General features: G+C 51.9%; 1 protein-coding gene across 2 annotated transcripts in view; it reads left to right on the top strand.

Moving 5' to 3' along the window:
- The window catches only part of TM2D3 (TM2 domain containing 3), a 102,465-nt gene extending 85,622 nt beyond the window's left edge, over positions 1-16,843 (top strand). The window contains exon 5 of one of the 2 annotated variants that reach the window (XM_060293716.1): positions 15,258-16,843. In XM_060293716.1, the coding sequence (XP_060149699.1) occupies positions 15,258-15,432 (175 nt within the window). In that variant the 3' untranslated portion in view covers positions 15,433-16,843. The remainder of the gene's footprint in view (positions 1-15,257) is intronic. The other variant, XM_060293715.1, reaches the window with a different exon arrangement.
- The last annotated feature ends 288 nt before the right edge of the window (positions 16,844-17,131 follow it).

Below are 17,131 nucleotides of genomic sequence, written 5' to 3'. Positions count from 1 at the left end.
ATTTCCTTGTGTATATATGGGCCACATCTTTATCCATTCATCTGTCAGTGGACATTTAGGTTGCTTCCACATCTTGGCTATTGTAAATAGTGCTTCTGTGAACATTGGGGTGCACATATCTTCTTGAATTACAGTTTTCTCCTTTCTTCTTTCTTGTGCCATGGCAACATTCAGGGAGGATGAATATTTTTAAAGCTGAAGACATCTGACTGCTGGTTCCTCAATGAAAGTTGCTACAGCTCTTTAATAGGCAGCTGGGAAAAGAGAGTCTGCCCAGCCTGGACTTTGTTGCTTCAAGTCTGAAAGGACCCCCTCCACCTTGCTAGAACTAATGCTTTCTCTGTGTAGTTGAGGACCTGGCTTCTGGTCATGAGTCCAGAGCCTGTAGCAGAGCCAGGGAGAAGATGCTGCATCTGAAAGAGACATCCACAGAGAACCCAGGTGGCTGCATTGGGGTGTGTGAATGGACCTTCTGTACCTCGAGGAGCAGCAAAGCCCTTTCACAGAACTGTAGCAGGAAGGGGGAACCCTTCCAGGGCCCAAGAGTGAGTTCTTGTCTAACACTTCGAAATGATTGTCCAAGGAGACACACGTGTTGACAAAGCAGGAGACTTTATTGGGAAGGGGTGCCCGGGCGGAGAGCAGGAAGGTAAGGGAACCCAGGAGAACTGCTGTCCACGTGGCTCGCAGTCTCAGGGTTTATGGAGATGGGGTTAGTTTCTGGTTGTCTCTGGCCAATCATCTTGCGTGGCCCATATTTGGTGACTCAGGGTCCTTCCTGGTGGTGCGCGCATCACTCAACCAAGACAGATTCCAGCGCAAAGGACTCTGGGAGGTTTTCAGGACATATTATGGGCTGGCGTCTCTTCCCTCCTCCTTTCGGCCCCTCCCAAATTCTCCCCGTTAGTTTTCGGTGGCAGCACTGTGTCCTTTATCAGGACTTCCTGTTGTGAGACAACTCAGGCAAGCGGTTATCATCATCGTGCCTGGCCAAGGCGGGCGGTTTTGGTCAAGGTTCCCTAACAGAACAACACACTGGCAGAGTCACCCATCTACCCAGGGAACCTGAGAGACTTCGAGATGAGTGAGGGGAGCGCCAGTGGGCTTCAGCCACACGTCTCTCAGCCTGCTTCTGTGCACAGGACATGCTTCCCTCCACAGCTGAGCTGCGAGCGTCTGTCTTGTTCTTTCCAGGTATGAGCATTTGTCAGCCCTCCGCAGCATCCTTACACTTGTAATGTTCACGGGTAACCCAATCCAGTTAAGAACATGCTCCCATTTCAAGTATTAGTGGGGGGCTCTTCATGATCCAAAATCAGGTTTCCTCCTTGGCCAAGCCCCAGCTCCCCCGGCCCTTCCTGGAATGGAGGCACTCTGCCCTCATTGCTCGTCCTGGAAATTCCTGCTGCTTCCTCACAGTGAAAGCTGGGCTTGTCCAGTCAACACACTTGCTAGTTCACTAGTTCTTGACAACCTCTTGTAGGACCAGCTGCTGTGACATAAGACTGAAGTTCCTCTTTCGAGTGTAAATACTTCCTAGGAGGAGAAGAATTGCAAATGGCATGCAAAATCCAATAATTTACACCCATAGGCATTTTAGTCATTTCAGTTTCCACTCCTTGTGGTTTCCAAAGCTGGGGAAATGAGGACCTGGGAGAAAATTGACACGTTGCCTCACGGGCTGCTGACATAAACCCTGCCATGGAGTCCTCCGCTCGCTGCCAGAGGCGTCTGGTTTGGTTTGGTTTTTGAGCACTGATCTGATTACACTCCCACCCTTTGGCCAGAAAGTTCAGGACAAAGTCCAAGTATCTCAGCAGGGAACTCAAGGCCTTTCACAAATGACTCGTATATGCTGATTTAACCCAATCACTTGTCCACACCTGCCCTCATCCCCATCCTCCCGTGCAGGCTGCACGCCCACCTGATGGGACTATATGCCACTCAGGAGGTGCCCATGATGTGAGAGCCTTCATGCCCCACTGCCTCACAACCCCCCCACCAGCTCCCCCCACCCCCTGGACCCCCCATCTGCTCCCCCCGCCACCCCAGACCCCCACCTGCTCCCTCTTGACTCCCTGGACCCCTGTCAGCTCCTCTGACACCGTGCTTTGGAAGGAGCCCCTCAGACTCCCTGGGCATAGAGTTATGCCTGAAGCACCTAGTGCATTCTTCTGTGAAGCCTGAGTGTCAGCTGAGGTCACCCTGTCCTTTGAGATTCCCCACATAACCTGTGCCCCCACCCCACACTCTCCTCAGGATGCTGTGTCTGCACCTGCTTTCTCACGGGGTCCCCATCTCCTGACCCTGACCTGTGATCCCTCCTGTACCCTGCAGGCCTGTCCTTCCCTCTGCCCTGCAAGGCCCAGGACATGAAGTCCAGCTCCTCTGTCTGACCTCCCTCACCCACGGGGGTCCCTGCTTGTAGAGCAGGCTTGGCTAAGCAGTGGAATGAAGGAAGGTTTACACTGTGGAGATTCGGTGGCTGGAAACCAGACACCTCTATTCCTGAAGGCCCCAGGGCTCTGCCACTGGGAACCTTGCATTGATATTTATCCTTCCAGAGACTATTCCCAGGTACATATTATACAGGTACTTTTTTTTTTTTTTAAGAAAAAAGAGCTTATTCTCAGTGTACAGTCATGTATTTTGTTTCCTTCACTCAATAGGGTGAAAATTCCATGTTAATTAAATATTCTTCAATGCCTTTGCCATTGCACAGTATTCAATTTTCTGGATCATTACAATTGATCAAGTACTCTGTTGTTGGGCATTTAACTGGAAAATTCTTTTGCCATTGACAATCAGTCTGTTCTTTCCTGTAATATTTCTAAAATTGATCTTCTCATAAACACTCTGATTATTTCACTGTTTTCCTGGCACCACTGCAGCCCTGACCACTGTGCTATGAAGCTTATTGTTTTTCAGGCAGACAAATATTTACGGATGCCCATGGTCCTTGGAAGACCCAAAAGACATATATGTGGCTCTGATCTCAAAGGAGACACAATCCTATTAACAATCATTTTGATCGTATTAGTTTCCTGTTGATGGTGTAACAAATTACCACACACATAGTGGCTTAAGACAGCACAAATTTATTATCTTATAGTTCTGTAGATCAGAAGTCTGACATGGGTCTCAATGCATTAAAACCAAGGTCTCGGCAGGCTGCATTCCTTTCTGGAGGTTCTAGGGTATAATCCACTACCTGGCCTCTTCCAGCTTTGAGAGTCTGTCCACAGTCCTTGGCTTATGGCCCCTTCCTCCACCTTCAAAGCCAGCAGTGCTGTGTTTCTCTGCACCCCCCACCCATAGCCACTTCTTCCTCTGATTACAACTGGGAAAGTTCCTTTATTTTTCTTTTCTGTTATGGTTTATTCCAGGATATTGAACATAGTTCCCTGTGCTATATGATAGGTCCTTGTTGGTTATCTATTTTATACACAGTAGTGTGTACATGTTAATCCCAACCTCCTAATATATCCCTCCCCCACACCTTTCCCCTTTGGTCACCATAAGTTTGTTTTCTATGTCTGTGAGTCTGTTTCTGTTTTGTAAATAAGTTCATTTGTGTCATATCTTAGATTCCACATATAAGTGATATCATATGGTATTTAGTATGATCATCTCTAGGTCCATCCGTGTTACTGCAAATGGCATTATTTCATTCTTTTTTATGGCTGAGTAATATCCCACTGTATATAGGTACCCCATCTTCTTTATCCATTCCTCTGTTGATAGACACTTAAGTTGCTTCCATGTCTTGGCTACTGTGAATAGTGCTGCTATGAACATTGGGGTGCCTGGATCTTTTCTAATTATAGTTTTTGCTGATATATGCCCAGCAGTGGGATTGCTGGATTATATGGCAACGCTATTTTTAGTTTTTTGAGGACCCTCCATGCTGTTTTCCATAATGGCTGCACCAATTTACATTGGAAAAGCTTCTTTGATTCTAAGGGTTTGTGTGATTACGTTGGGTCCCCCTGGAAAATTCAAGATAATCTCCCCATCTCAAGGTCCTTCACCTTAATCACACCTGCAAAATCCTGTCTGCCCTGTGACATAACATACAGGTTCCAGGGATGGGGGTGTGGACATCTGGGCGGCGTGGGCATTACTCTGTCCACCGCATGACATTAGCTACCATTTATCGAGTAGCTGTTATTGTCAGTTTGAACGAAGCACTTTACAGGTGTTATCTCATTTAACCCAGCCCCGAATCCATGAGGCAGGTACTATTATCCTCACTGGGCAGAGGAGGAAACCGAGACTGAGAGCAGTGATTTAAAAGTCGAGGTTAATTCTCATGAGTAACACAAGTCAGTGAGAACTGTGAGCTTTCTCCATTTATTTGTTTGTTTGTTTGCTTATTTATTTATTTAAAGACAACTTTGAAACCTTACCAGAGACCCGGAACTTTCTGGGGAGTTGCTGTTTATAACACTGAGCTGGCCTACTTGGTGTTTAATCCACAGTGTTTGTGAAGGGTTAGGGAACCCTCCATTGCAGTTGTTGAGCTGGGTCAGGTGTGGATGCCCCGACCATGGAGGCAGGGGCTTGGGCTGCCATTTTGTCCAGCTTAGCGCATCTTCCGTGGAACCAGATGTGGCTCTGTGGACTTACAGACCCCAAACTGCACTTGTGACAGCTGCTAGGTGTGCACTGAGGCCTCCATTTAAAAAGGAAGTGGGGGCTGAGTGACTCCGCCGCCGTCTCTTGGAGGAGATGAGTCTGATTCAGTCTCACGGGAGGTTTCTCAGCAGCCTCCCACCCGTGGCCGTGGAAGGGAAGCAGGTCTCCCTGGCCACAGCCTCCAGAGAGAGCTGTCATGGGCCCTCAGATCTCGGGTCGCCATCCATCAGGCAGCGGCACAGGGGAAGTACAAAAAGGTCGAGTCCAAGTGGCCTCCTGGTGCCTCCAGGGCAGGTGGGCTTTTTCTTCCCCGGGGGAACTGACAGGAGGTGACGTTAGCATCCCCAAAGAACAGGGTCGCCAGATTTAGGGAAAGAAAAAAACAAGAACAGAACAGGATACCCAGTTAAATTTGCTTTGGATTGAATTTCAGATGAATGATGAATAATTTTTTAGTGTAAGTATGGTCCAAATAATGCATGTTTCCATACTTATACAAAACAAATATTTGTTGCTTATCTCAAATTCAAATTTACCCAGGCGTCCCGTATCTTATCTGACAGCCCTATGCTGGATGGAAAACACACATTTCTAGCTCAGGCACCAAATTCAGTGAATCCAAGCCTCATATTCCAAGCCCTCTAATTTTTTCTGTGGCTGCTTTTCAGATATTCTCTTTGGTTTTCAGCAGTTTTACCAGGCTCTGTCTGGATGTGTTTTTTTTTTTTCATCGATACCTCTTGGGCTTTATAACTCTTCTTAAATCTGAGGCATTCTGTCTTCCATCATTTTTGGACAATTCTCAGCCATTATCTCTTCAAATATTACTTTTTGCCCCCATTCTCTCTTTCTCCTTCTGGGACTCTAATCACATACATTTCTTTTACATTCTTTTTGTATTTTTTTAAAACTTATTTATTTATTTATTTATTCTTGGCTGCATTGGGTCTTCGTTGCTGCCCATGGGCTTTCTCTAGTTGCGGTGAGTCAGGGCTACTCTTCATTGCGGTGCGCGGGCTTCTCATTGCAGTGGCTTCTCTCATTGCGCAGCATGGGCTCTAGGCGCTTGGGCTTCAGTAGCTGTGGCATGCAGGCTCAGTAGTTGTGGCTTATGGGCTCTAGAACACAGGCTCAGTAGTTGTGGTGAACAGGCTTAGTTGCTCCGCAGCATGTGGGGTCTCCCTGGACCAGGGCTCGAGCCCGTGTCCCCTGCATTGGCAGGGGGATTCTTAATTAACTGTTTAATTTTTTTTCTCTTCTTGCTTCCGTCTGGATATATTTTTCTAATCTGCCTTCATGATTACTTATTTTCTTCACCTTGTATAATCTGTAGTTGAACTTAATTTTAGTTAAAATCAGTGCCTTAATTTTAGTTACTGTATTTTAAAGTTCTACAATGTCCATTTATTGCTTCCAGGTTGCTAGTGAAAATATTCATCTTGTCACTTAATTTCTGGAACATATGACTCTAGTATTTTAAAGTTCTTAAGAGCCTGACAACACCAATATCAGAATCTCCAGTGGCTCAGCTTCTATTGTCCAATTTTTTTCTCTTGGTCCAATCTTGTCATTTTTTCACACCTGGTCATTTTTGATTGAATGTTGGACATTGTGAAGGAAAATATTGAGAAAATGCCTTCCAGAAAGGTAGCAATCTTTGCTCTTAGTTGTGGACAAGGGAGCCCATTTCCCCACATCATACACTACTGGGTGTCACCATCTCTACCAAAGAGAACTTATCTTTGTATCTTTTCAGTATAAACCTTTTGGATGGTGTGGAGTTTAAGTTTTCGCCTTTCTTTGATCCCTAGTGAGGTAGAGCCTTGTTTCTTATGCTTATTGGCCATTTATATTTACTCTAAAGAATGTTTTCAGTGTAAACCTTCACTTGGATCATGTATATTGAACATTGCTGAACAGATCTGGTGGATGGGAAAGGAAGACACAGCTGTGGATGAGTTTGTGGACAGCAGTATCTCTGTCACAAGTTCACCCAGTGACCCGATCAATTAAAAGAGCTCCAAACTATCAGTGCTGGCTCCTTTTTAAAGACTCCAACATCAGTTTCCCGACTGGTGGGAGCCACTTCCTACTTAAGCCATTTGGGCCGTGAGGTGGTGAGGGCTCTGTAACAAATGCAGTCACGAAGGGAGAAGCATGGTCAGAGTTCATAGTCCCGTGGAAAAGAGAGATGCCCAAGCTCGGAGCGGACAGCCACTCTGGCGTCCACTGTTCTTTCCATTTCAGTGGCCGTTGTCACAACGGGCAAATGAGAGTGTTGCTTTTGCAAATCATTGTACTCCTGGCTGCATTGTGTGCCAGGCAGCCCTCCTGGGATCTACTGTCTCGAAAACCCCAGCCCTCACGGTTGCTCTCATGTGAAGAGCACGTAGGTGTCATCTTCTGCAGCAGAGAAGGGTTTGTGTTTGGGCATAGGTGTTTGCTTTCTAAATAACTTCCCCGGCATGGGCCAAAGCAACGGGACTTGGGCATTTAAATAGTCATTTTTAAAATAAGGGGGTGAGGGCTTCCCTGGTGGCACAGTGGTTAAGAATGTGCCTGCCAATGCAGGGAACACGGGTTCAAGTCCTGGTCCGGAAAGATCCCACATGCCGCGGAACAACTAAGCCCGTGCGCCACATCTACTGAGCCTGCACTCTAGAGCCTGCGAGCCACAACTACTGAAGCCCGCGCACCTAGAGCCCGTGCTCTGCAACAAGAGAAGCCACCGCAATGAGAAGCCCATGCACCGCAACGAAGAGTAGCCCCCGCTCACCGCAACTAGATAAAGCCTGCACACAGCAACGAAGACCCAACGCAGCCAAAAATAAATAAAAATAAAATAACTTTATTTTTAAAAATAAATAAATAAAATAAAGGAGTGGGCCAAGCATGCTTAGTTTAGGAGGGGAGAAGAAAACCTTCCTGTTCTCCTCAATCCCACACCAGTTCTCTCTGGGCTCCCTTGTGGTCACACAGGCGGCAGTTCCAGGATCAGATCTGGGCAGCCCATGGTGCTGGGTTCCAGGAGGGATTTTCACAGTTAATTGATCCCCCAGGTGGCCCTCAGATGTCCATCCAGTCAGTGAGTAATTGGGAGTTCCTGCTTGGAAACTAGACTTTCTGTCAATGAGAACTTGAAGACCAGCTTCCCACTGGCTCTAAATGGGCTTTTATGGCTGAGACTCCAGACCCAGGGCTTTTTTTCAAAGGCTTTATACAGCAATTAATGGCTGCAAGCAGACACTCAACCTCAGATGCTGAGCCAGTGCCAGATTCTTCGCTGCTATGGAGGCTCCAAGAGCAGTGTTTGTTCTCTGACGTTGCTCTAAACGGGGGCTCTTTTACAGCCATAAATAACTGCTTTTCCTGCGGAGGGGGGAGCAGGGGGACAGGTGAATCACAGCAAGATATTTTTTTAAAGGAGAGAAACAGTAAACTTATCATGCCTCAAGAAATTTCCAAGGATGTCCCATATATTCCTTGTAGGAAATACCCTGTAATTTTCCTAACTTTCATGCCAGTTTTCCTCATTTTTTACTTTAATGAATGAGGCTTGCAGCCATCCCACGTTAGTTCAGCTCTTTAACATTTTTTCCATATTGTTATTTGGAGACTAGCTTTCGCCGCAGACTCCCTTCCACCCACACACGTGGTGCTTGAAACTGTCCGTCCAGATGGTCCTGGTGTGGTGGGCAGGGGGTCCTCTGGCCCCAGTGGCCAAGCCGTGCAAGCAGCACAGATGCCCCTGGGTCCTGTGGACGGGCAGGGGGTGGGGGTGGAGACTGCAGGGCATCAGGAAGTGGAGAAGGTTCTGTGTCACCCATTCTCACCCTGCGTGACAATCACTTGGGAACTCAGGCCGAGCTGGGGTGGTGGCCTGGGTAGATGATGGATGGACGAGGCCTGCAGGTCTAGTGGGGGAGGGGATGTGGGCCCCTGGGCGGTGACACGTTCACATCAGCTGAGAATGTCATTGGAGCTGCTTCCGGCTTCAGACGTGGCTGTGGAAACTCTCTAAAGAGACTCCTTCCCTGTTCTCCAGGGACAGGGGCGTGAATGGGAGCTTTCCCTGGCCCGCAGGTTCCGGGCCCCAAGTGATGGTTATAATCCTCCGTTCTTATTGGACACCGAATCCTGGCTGTGCTGCTGGGGGCTCCGGGGTTGGGGAGGGAAGACCCCCTGGGACTTCATGAAACTATAAAGGCTACTAGTCATGACCTCTAGACCGTTTCCTTTTTTGAGCAAAATAAGAAATACCAAACGCGAAGTTCTTGGGAGTGTGGAGTGGGGTTGGTGAGTGGGCCTGAGCCCCAGCTGCCTTCTCGGCCTCAGCACCTCTCCTGTACAAGGGCGACACTGGCTCTGCCCTTGCTGCAAGGAGAAGGGCCCAGCACACGAAATGTGCTCCAGAAGCCTGAGCTGCTGCTAGGATTTTACTTCTTCATTGTGAATAATGAATGTCACACTTGATTTGCTCCAGAGGCGGGAGGAGGGGAGCCGATGGAGGGAGTCTGGAGGCAGGACCAACACGGAGGCGCCACTGAGGCCGGACCAGGAGGCTGCTCCTGGGAGCAGAGGGAGGGGCGGGTGAGGAGGGCCAGTCCCTCCAGGCCCCCGGCCCCGGGGCCCCAGCAACACCGGCCCTGCAGTCCTAAGCTGCCCCGTCCTCCACCTCCAGCCCCAGGTCCTTCCAGAACTCCCTGGACCAACTGGCAGACATTTGCCCCTCGGCCCCGGCTGCAGGTCCTAGGAGGTCTACTGTTCAAGGCAAGGACCCCGGGCTCTGGCAAGGGGACCCATTCCCCCAACCGCGCACATGTGTATGTGAGTCTGCGTCGTGGACTGGAGGAAGGGCTGGCTCACGGAGTCTCCCCAGAGGCCAGAGCCACCCCCTTCGATTGCCCACGGCTCCCAGACACACCCCAGATGTGGATGAGCCTGGCCTGCATCTGGAGGAACGACTCTGGGCCCTGCAGGACAGAGACAGAGCCTGGCCAAGGCAGGTGCCGACCAGACCCCATGCCCATACCCTGCCGTCATCGCAAACACCACATTGGGCTTTGGCCCAAGTTGGCCTCCCCAGCCCAGGGCTCCAGTTTTGGGTGCTGGGCAGGGTGGAGGAAGGGTGGGGAGAGCAGTATTGGGGGTGGGGTTGGGATGCTGGGCCGTGTGGGGGGATAAGGACCATGGTCGGGCCCCAGGGCTGATGGCAGCAGACGGGGCACAAACCCAGGGGTCATAGGTATGGGGTCTGTGCCCACCTGGTCCTGGACGGGGGCAGCCCTCAGGGGTCTAGGCAAGGGCCCAGGGCCTGGCAGAAGGGAGGGGGTCAGGAGGGACAGGGAGAGGGCCTGGGAGGAGAATGGGGACATAAAAGGGGCCTGGGGGTGTGCGGGGAAAACAGCGATGGAAGGAAGGAGGCCCAGATAAGCCAGAATGCGGCAGCTGGCCTCAGCCTCCCCTGCGCCCGGCCCAGGTGGGCACTTTCCCCTCCCCCGAGGCCCAGTAATCTGGCTGGGACTCCTCAGGCCCCTCGGTGCTGCTGTCAGTTATCCAAGCCCTTTAAGGCTTTGTGACTGTGTGTTATTCATCCCCCGTCCCCAGCACCGCCCCCCCCAGAGCCGGGAGCCTGGGTCACCCACTCGCTCCCCTGCCCCCTGCACAAGGGCGGCCTGAGCCCTGCCAGGCTGCAGGCACTGAGCCCGATAGGCAGGCAGCGACCCTGCCAGCGGGTCCCCGTCTTCGCCAACCCGACATCCCAGAGGGGAGACAGACGACAGTGGACACGTGGACCAGACAGGTGGACCAGAGGATTCCAGAGCGTGGCAAGGACCACAAGAATGAGAAACAGAAAATGTGACAGCGGGGTGGAGGTGACTTTGACTTGAGCGGGCAGGTTTGTCCTGGGCTAAGCCTGGCCTGGTGGACAGGTAGAGGAGGTGCTGGGTAAATGGATGCAGGGGAACCGATGGCAACGGGCAGGACTTGGAGCCTCGGCTCTTTGGCTAGGAACTGGCCTGTTCCTCCTGCACCTGCCAGATGCTCCCCCACAGGGTACAGGAAGCCGCGATCCCAGCCAAGGGGGAGGGCAGGTGTTCTCAGGACACGGTGCTCGCATCCTGGGAGCGGGCCTCACACCGCACTGAGCCCAGCGGGCCTCACACCTCGCTGAGCCCAGTGGGCCTATCGATGGGGACTGGGTGGGGCTGGTGGTCCCTCACAGGGGACTTAGAGGGGGACTCCAAATGCCACAGGTGACCGTACACGAGCAGGGAAAACCCTGCCCAGTCCTGCCCTGGGGAGGGGCCCCAGCGCACCTAGGCGGTCTTTTCTCGGAGACACCCAGCCCTGCGCAAGCCTGCCTCTTCCTGTCCTCCCTGCTCCTCAGCCTCGAGGCCGCACGAGGGTCCAGCGGTCTCTCCGTGCCAGGGAAACGCCCCTGCAGCAGGCTCTTCGTTCCCAAAGAGCAGCCTGGATCCTGGGGTTTTCACCCAGTCTGTCCCAAGAGACCCCCGGCTGCTTCCTTAGACTGTTGGTGGGCTCTCGGGATGCCCTGGGAGCTCCCCCGTCGGAGCCACTGGACTTCTATGGGATACAAGGGTCCTGGAATTCCAGTTCTGAGCAGGTAGCCGCCGGTGGGCCGTCCCCCATCAGCTGGTCTTCCAGCTGTCCCTGAAACCCTTCTCCCCTCTCTGCCGTCCCCTGGCCCTCCCCTGGCAGGCCAACCCTGTTCTGGTCCACTCTGGTTTTCCAGTTTCCGTCCGAGGAGTAGCACAGCCACCCCAGATCCAGGCCTGCTTGGATCTGGCCCCCAGCCCCCGAGCTGGCCTCTCGTGGCTCAGCAGTGGCTGTGTTCCTGCCCCCAGGCTGGTCCTGACACTGCCCCTCCCGAGGCAAGATCTCATCCGCTGCAGGCCAGCCCCTGACAGTCCCAGCTCTTGCCCTCTGTGTTGCGGAGCCGTGACCCTTGCTTGGCCTCTCCCCTCTGCCCCCACTGGTCCTTCACGAACAGCAGTCGGGGCAGCTGCCCCGCTGGAAGGTGCCCCCTTGAGCCCTCACTGCCTCCCGCGAACCCCAGCGTCAGTCCCTGAAGTCTGCCTTGGGAGCCTCAGTGGAACCAACAGTAAGAGGACCCTCCGGGACTCCATGTTTCAAACCAGGTGTTTATATCAAGAACAAAGCCCACATGGATTGGTTCAGGTTCCCTGGAGAGTCAAGCCATGGCAAATAAATAATGCAGGGTAGAAAAAGGGGGAGAAAAGAAAGGCTTAACTTCCCTTTTTCTACTGAGGTATAGACCATAAAAAAAGGAAGAACAAGCTTTGAAGCAGCAGTGATTTTGGAACAGACCCTGAACATAGACGGATGCTCTGGGGGGAGGGGAAAGAAATGGTATGCAACATCTTCCCTAGAAAAAGGGCAAGGGTCCCCCTGCCCCCTTCCTTCTGCAGACGCTGCAGGGCAGGCCCTGGCCTCGAGTGGTTATTCCACAGCAGAGATGCGCTGAACCCACTGTCTTTGTGTTGAAGTCTGTGTGTCTCATCACCTGGCCATTTTGCATTCCTAAAACTCAGAATGTGGGTGTGTAGATGAATCTTTTAAAACTGTTCTTAGATGAAGCGTTTGAGGTGAGGCCCCTTGATGAACTAGATTTTGGGGAGGAAAAGTTTAGCCAGAAATGCATGACTGGCCCGGGAGGGGCCCCTCCCATGGCCTCCGAGCACACAATCCCGTCCACTGCAGGCTGACCACTGCCCTGCCCACCCAGAAACACAGGTGCCGAAGCTGCCTGTGTGGGAGCAGCAGCACCCCTCCACCAGAGCCCTTTCTACCCTCCCACCGACCCACCCCGGCCCCCGGCTGACCCGGCACAGTACACTTGAACACTCGCTGTGGTCCTGTTTCCTTCCGTCTGAGGGATTCATCCATGTTGGTTTTGTTTGTTTGTTTTTTTAACATCTTTATTGGAGTATAATTGCTTTACAATGGTGTGTTAGTTTATGCTTTATAACAAAGTGAATCAGCTGTACATATACATATATCCCCATATGTCCTCCCTATCCCACCCCTCTAGGTGGACACAAAGCACGGAGGTGATCTCCCTGTGCTATGCGGCTGCTTCCCACTAGCTATCTGCTTTACATGTGGTAGTGTATATGTGTCCATGCCACTCTCTTACTTCGTCCCAGCTTACCCCGTATCGTTTTAAGTTTTATTTTCATAGTTTGAACAATATACTAACTTACTGTACAAACATTAGAAACTATGGGAAAACAATAAATGAATGGCAGCTCCAATTCCTCTCTTCAGATATTCAGGAATTGCCTCCAGTCACACACATACACGTGAGCCTGCATTTCTGGTTATGATGGCTTCTGCTATGGTCTGAATGTTCTTGTCCACTCACATTCATATGTTGAAACCTAATCCCCAACGTGATGGTATCAGGAGGTGGGGCCTTTGGGGTGTTGAGGTCATGAGGGTGGAGCCCTCATGCCGGGATCGGTGCCCTCATCAAAGAGACCCCAGAGCTCCCCACCCCTTCCACCATGTGAGGACCCAGTGAGAAGGTGCCGTCTGTGCCCCAGGAAGCTCTCACCACACACTGACTCTGCCAGTGACTTGACCTTGGACTTCCCAGCCTCCAGAAATGTAGAAATGAATGTGTTTATAAGCCAGCCAGTTAATGTTATACCAGCCTGAACAGACTAAAACAGCTGTGTAACAAGTTACCCCCAAAACTTAGTGGCGTAAAGCAGTCCTTTATTATTCTGTGGATCAGGGAAGGAATTTGGACCTAGTGGGGATGTTTGGCCTCTGCTCCGTGATGTTGGGGCCTCAGCTGCAAGATCAGAAGGCTGGGGGCTGGAGAGTTGTCTGGGGTTTCCTTCCGTCACATGGTCAAAGGGTCTGTTCTCGACTTCTCGGGGCAGGCAGAGAAGCAGTGGTTATGAATGGAGAGGGGCCCCTCAGCCACGGGGGTACCATCCTCAGGTTGGCTCGAATGGCTTGGAAAGAGGATTTACATCTCTGTTACCACGTGAACATCTATGACATGTGACAGCGTGCCCGGAGGCTGAGCATACACACTGACATCGTCCTTCCTGTTCCCTTTTCGTGCTCACTCTCCACGTTGCTCTGCTTTCTCACAGAGGACGGCATGTGCACTTGTCTGCATCACTGTCAGAGGCTTCTGCTGAAATACGCTTCGTAGTGACGTGGAAGCATCTTGCTTTATACACTCTCCTTGTCTGACAGCTCTGTTTTCTAGGAGGTGTTGTCTTATTTGTCCACAATCATCCAAGAAGATAAAGGAGAAGAAAAGAGAGGGAGGAAGAGAGAAAGGGTTGTTATAATTGTTCTAATTTTCCTGGGAGGGAAGCGTGGTTTGTGGAGTCATATATCACCATGTTAATGTTTACAAACAAAGACACCAGAGGCCACTGGTGCTCAAACACAGGATGCACTTTCTGTCTGCAAATCGTTTTTTTCTCAGGAAAATTAAATTCCGAAAATATTTGCACTGAGTCAAAAAGAGTTTCTCTTCACATCTCTCATTTTTAGCTACATTCCTCATTTGTGTGTCGAGTTTGAGTCCCTTTTTTAAAAGTTTAAATAGGCTCGGAAGCTATCCATTGAAGTTGAAGCCAAGCTTAGAGGAAACGTCCTGTAAAGGGAAGGAACACCATAAATGTGACAGAGAAAGTGAAGAGAAAACCCCTTCCCCCATTTAAATGTCATTGAAGGCAGCCCCTCAGAAGCCCCCTCCGGACTGTCAGGCTCCCCTGGTGGTGGGGATGGAGGTTCAGTCTAGAGCTGCTGTCTCAGGGGCACAGGTGGGACCAGCATGAAAGGAGGCCCGATTGATGGAATGTTCTGGAAACAACCGGCGGCCGGCGAGAAAGCAAGTCTGCAGATTTCAAACCTGACCCCAGCCCATGCAGATATGCAAGCAGGGCATCCGCAGACAGTGTCTTTAACACAGAGCAACGATCCCGTTACCTTCCGGAGCTGGGGTGGGAGCAGGAGGGAATGACTTTGGGATCCAGGGAGTGGAGCAGCTGCCGTGCCACGTGGCCCTGGGCCCAGGCCTCGGAGCCACTATCCCGTGGGGGCGCCTGCTATACCATGCAGGGTCATAGCACTGGTGCCACGGGACCCGCCGCCCCTCCCACCGCCGCTGCGACACCTACATTCCCGTCCCCCGCAGGAGACACCTCCGCGCGGGCACCATCTGCCCCTTCACCCGCTGCTCAGCGCAGGGCAGGTCTGCCCCGTCACAGCTCAGCCCCAGGGAGAGCCTGTCATGGGCAGCACGGCAAGGGGACAGAGCGTGGTGTGTGGGGCTGAGAGCCGGGGTGCTGGGCCAAGACCTTCACTCTCAGTCCCGGCGCGGCTCTACCTCGGCTACCGCGTCCGAGATGCGCGGCCCTGCACTCCACCCCGCACCCACTGCGTCTCGGCTGCGCCGGGACACCGTCCTGCGCGCCTCCTGGTCCAGCCCCAGCAAGGTTATCTCCCTCCTGGATCATGTCCTCCAGCCAACACCAAACAAAAAAATCCTTTCGTGACCCATTTTCCCTCCGGCTACTGCGCATTTCTCTTTCCCTTTCCAGGAAACTTATCAGCGAGCTGTCGACACTAGCTGTCTCCAATTCCTCTGCCATTCCCTCTCCAAGGCTGTCCGGCTTCTTCCGCAGCACCTTCTTCACGGCCTCACCTGGGCTTCCTGCCTCGCCTCCACGGCTAGACACCCTCACCTCCCCAGGGAAGACCGGGGTTCCGTCCTGAGCCCTTTCCCACCAGCGCGTCCTCCTTGATGGCCCGTTGGTCTCCTGGCCTTAAATGTCAGGACCCCCAACACACGTCTCCCACCCGCCTCTCCTGCACGGCCCGGGCTTCCGGTTCTCAGCACCAAGTCTAAAAGCAGCTTGAGCCCAGCGTGTCAGCACGGAGCGTCCCAGTGCCCCGCTCCTCCTCAGTCTTACCCGCCAGGAAGTGGCAGCCCCACAGCACAGGCCACACATCCGAGTCCCTTGGACTCCCCTCCTTCTGTACCCTATTACTTGGAAGAGCACCTATTGGGGGCCACCGTTCCCACCATGACTGCATGACCCTGGTCCCTGTCATCACTGCCTCTGGATTATTGCAAACAACCCCCTTCTGAGTCCCTGCGTGACCCCTGCAGTCTCGCCTCAATACATAAAAGAGTGACCCTTTCAGACAGAGGCCAACGGGGTCCCCCACGGTCCCCTCCAGCCTCACGCAGAGACAGAGCCAAAGCCCCTGCAGTGAAGGAGGCCCCCTTGACCCAGCCCTGCTCCCTGGTGATGGTGACGGCACCTCTGCCCACACCTCCCCGCCCGATGTATCCCCCCCTTCCTGATCTCAGGGCCGAGCTGTCCCTGCCAGGGCTGCCTGCGCCTCCCCCTCAGTCCTCCTGGGTGTGCTCAGATCTCACCATCTTGGAGACACCCCAGCACACACACTTATTTAAATTGCAGCTTCCCTGGGGATCACTTCCTGTCCTCTTTTCCTGCTTCATTTTCCTCCTTATCACATTTCTCTCTGTGTGTATTTTATTTAACTGTCCTGTTTACGTCTGCCTTCCCCATTAGACTGTAACAGAATGTCCACTCCATAAAAACAGAGCAGGTATTGTGTCTGTTTTGCCCACCCTGCATCCCCAGGGCCCAGATCCGGGCTGGACCCAAAACCTCCCTCTGCCAGGGAGTGAACAGCTCAGAATGTCAGCCCCACAGCAGTGTCGCCGGCCTCCCCCTGCCCAACCCCATAGGATGGAGCCATCGGGTCGCACATGTGGAAAAGTACCATGCAGCTCAGGGTGGGTGCCCTGAAGAGCAAAGTTCGGGGTGTGCTGACCACCTGAGTCACACAGAACCATCCACAGTGAGGGCTGTGAGGTGGGCCCGCTCTCACGGACGAGGAGAGAACTGACAAACACAGTGGACGGTCCAACAACCACTTCCAAAGAGAAAGTCTCCAAAGACACAGCATTCAGGAGGCCCTTGGGCTTTTGCAAGGCCAACCATCCCCCTGACCAGGATGCAGACGTCACACAGGAAGTGAGGGACACGCACCGAGCCCAGTGGGGAGGGGACGGGACTGTGGCCCTACAGCACAGGCCATGCGGCTGGCAAGTCGCTTCAACTCTCTGCACCTCTGTCTTCTCATCTGTAAAAGGGGGATAGTAATGTTGTTTTTCTCATGATTGTGAACATTAAATACATACACACGTCTATAGTTCAGAACAGTGCCTGGCACTTAGTAAGCGCTATAGAAATGTTTGCTATTAATATTGTCAAGCATATGAAATTATGCCCCCAAACTAACAATAGATTCCTTCATCTCTCTAAGAGGTAGTTTATGGTTGCATATCAGGTAATTTTTTTAAATTATAGGACAAAATGAACTTCACATATGTGAATATTTACACATTTTCACAATTTTATTTCATTGTTTTTTTAAT

Source organism: Globicephala melas, chromosome 2, assembly GCF_963455315.2.
Source record: "Globicephala melas chromosome 2, mGloMel1.2, whole genome shotgun sequence".
Taxonomy (NCBI): Eukaryota; Metazoa; Chordata; class Mammalia; order Artiodactyla; family Delphinidae; genus Globicephala; species Globicephala melas.
The sequence above is the reverse complement of the archived record's forward strand: the minus strand, read 5'-3'. Positions and strand labels throughout refer to the sequence as shown.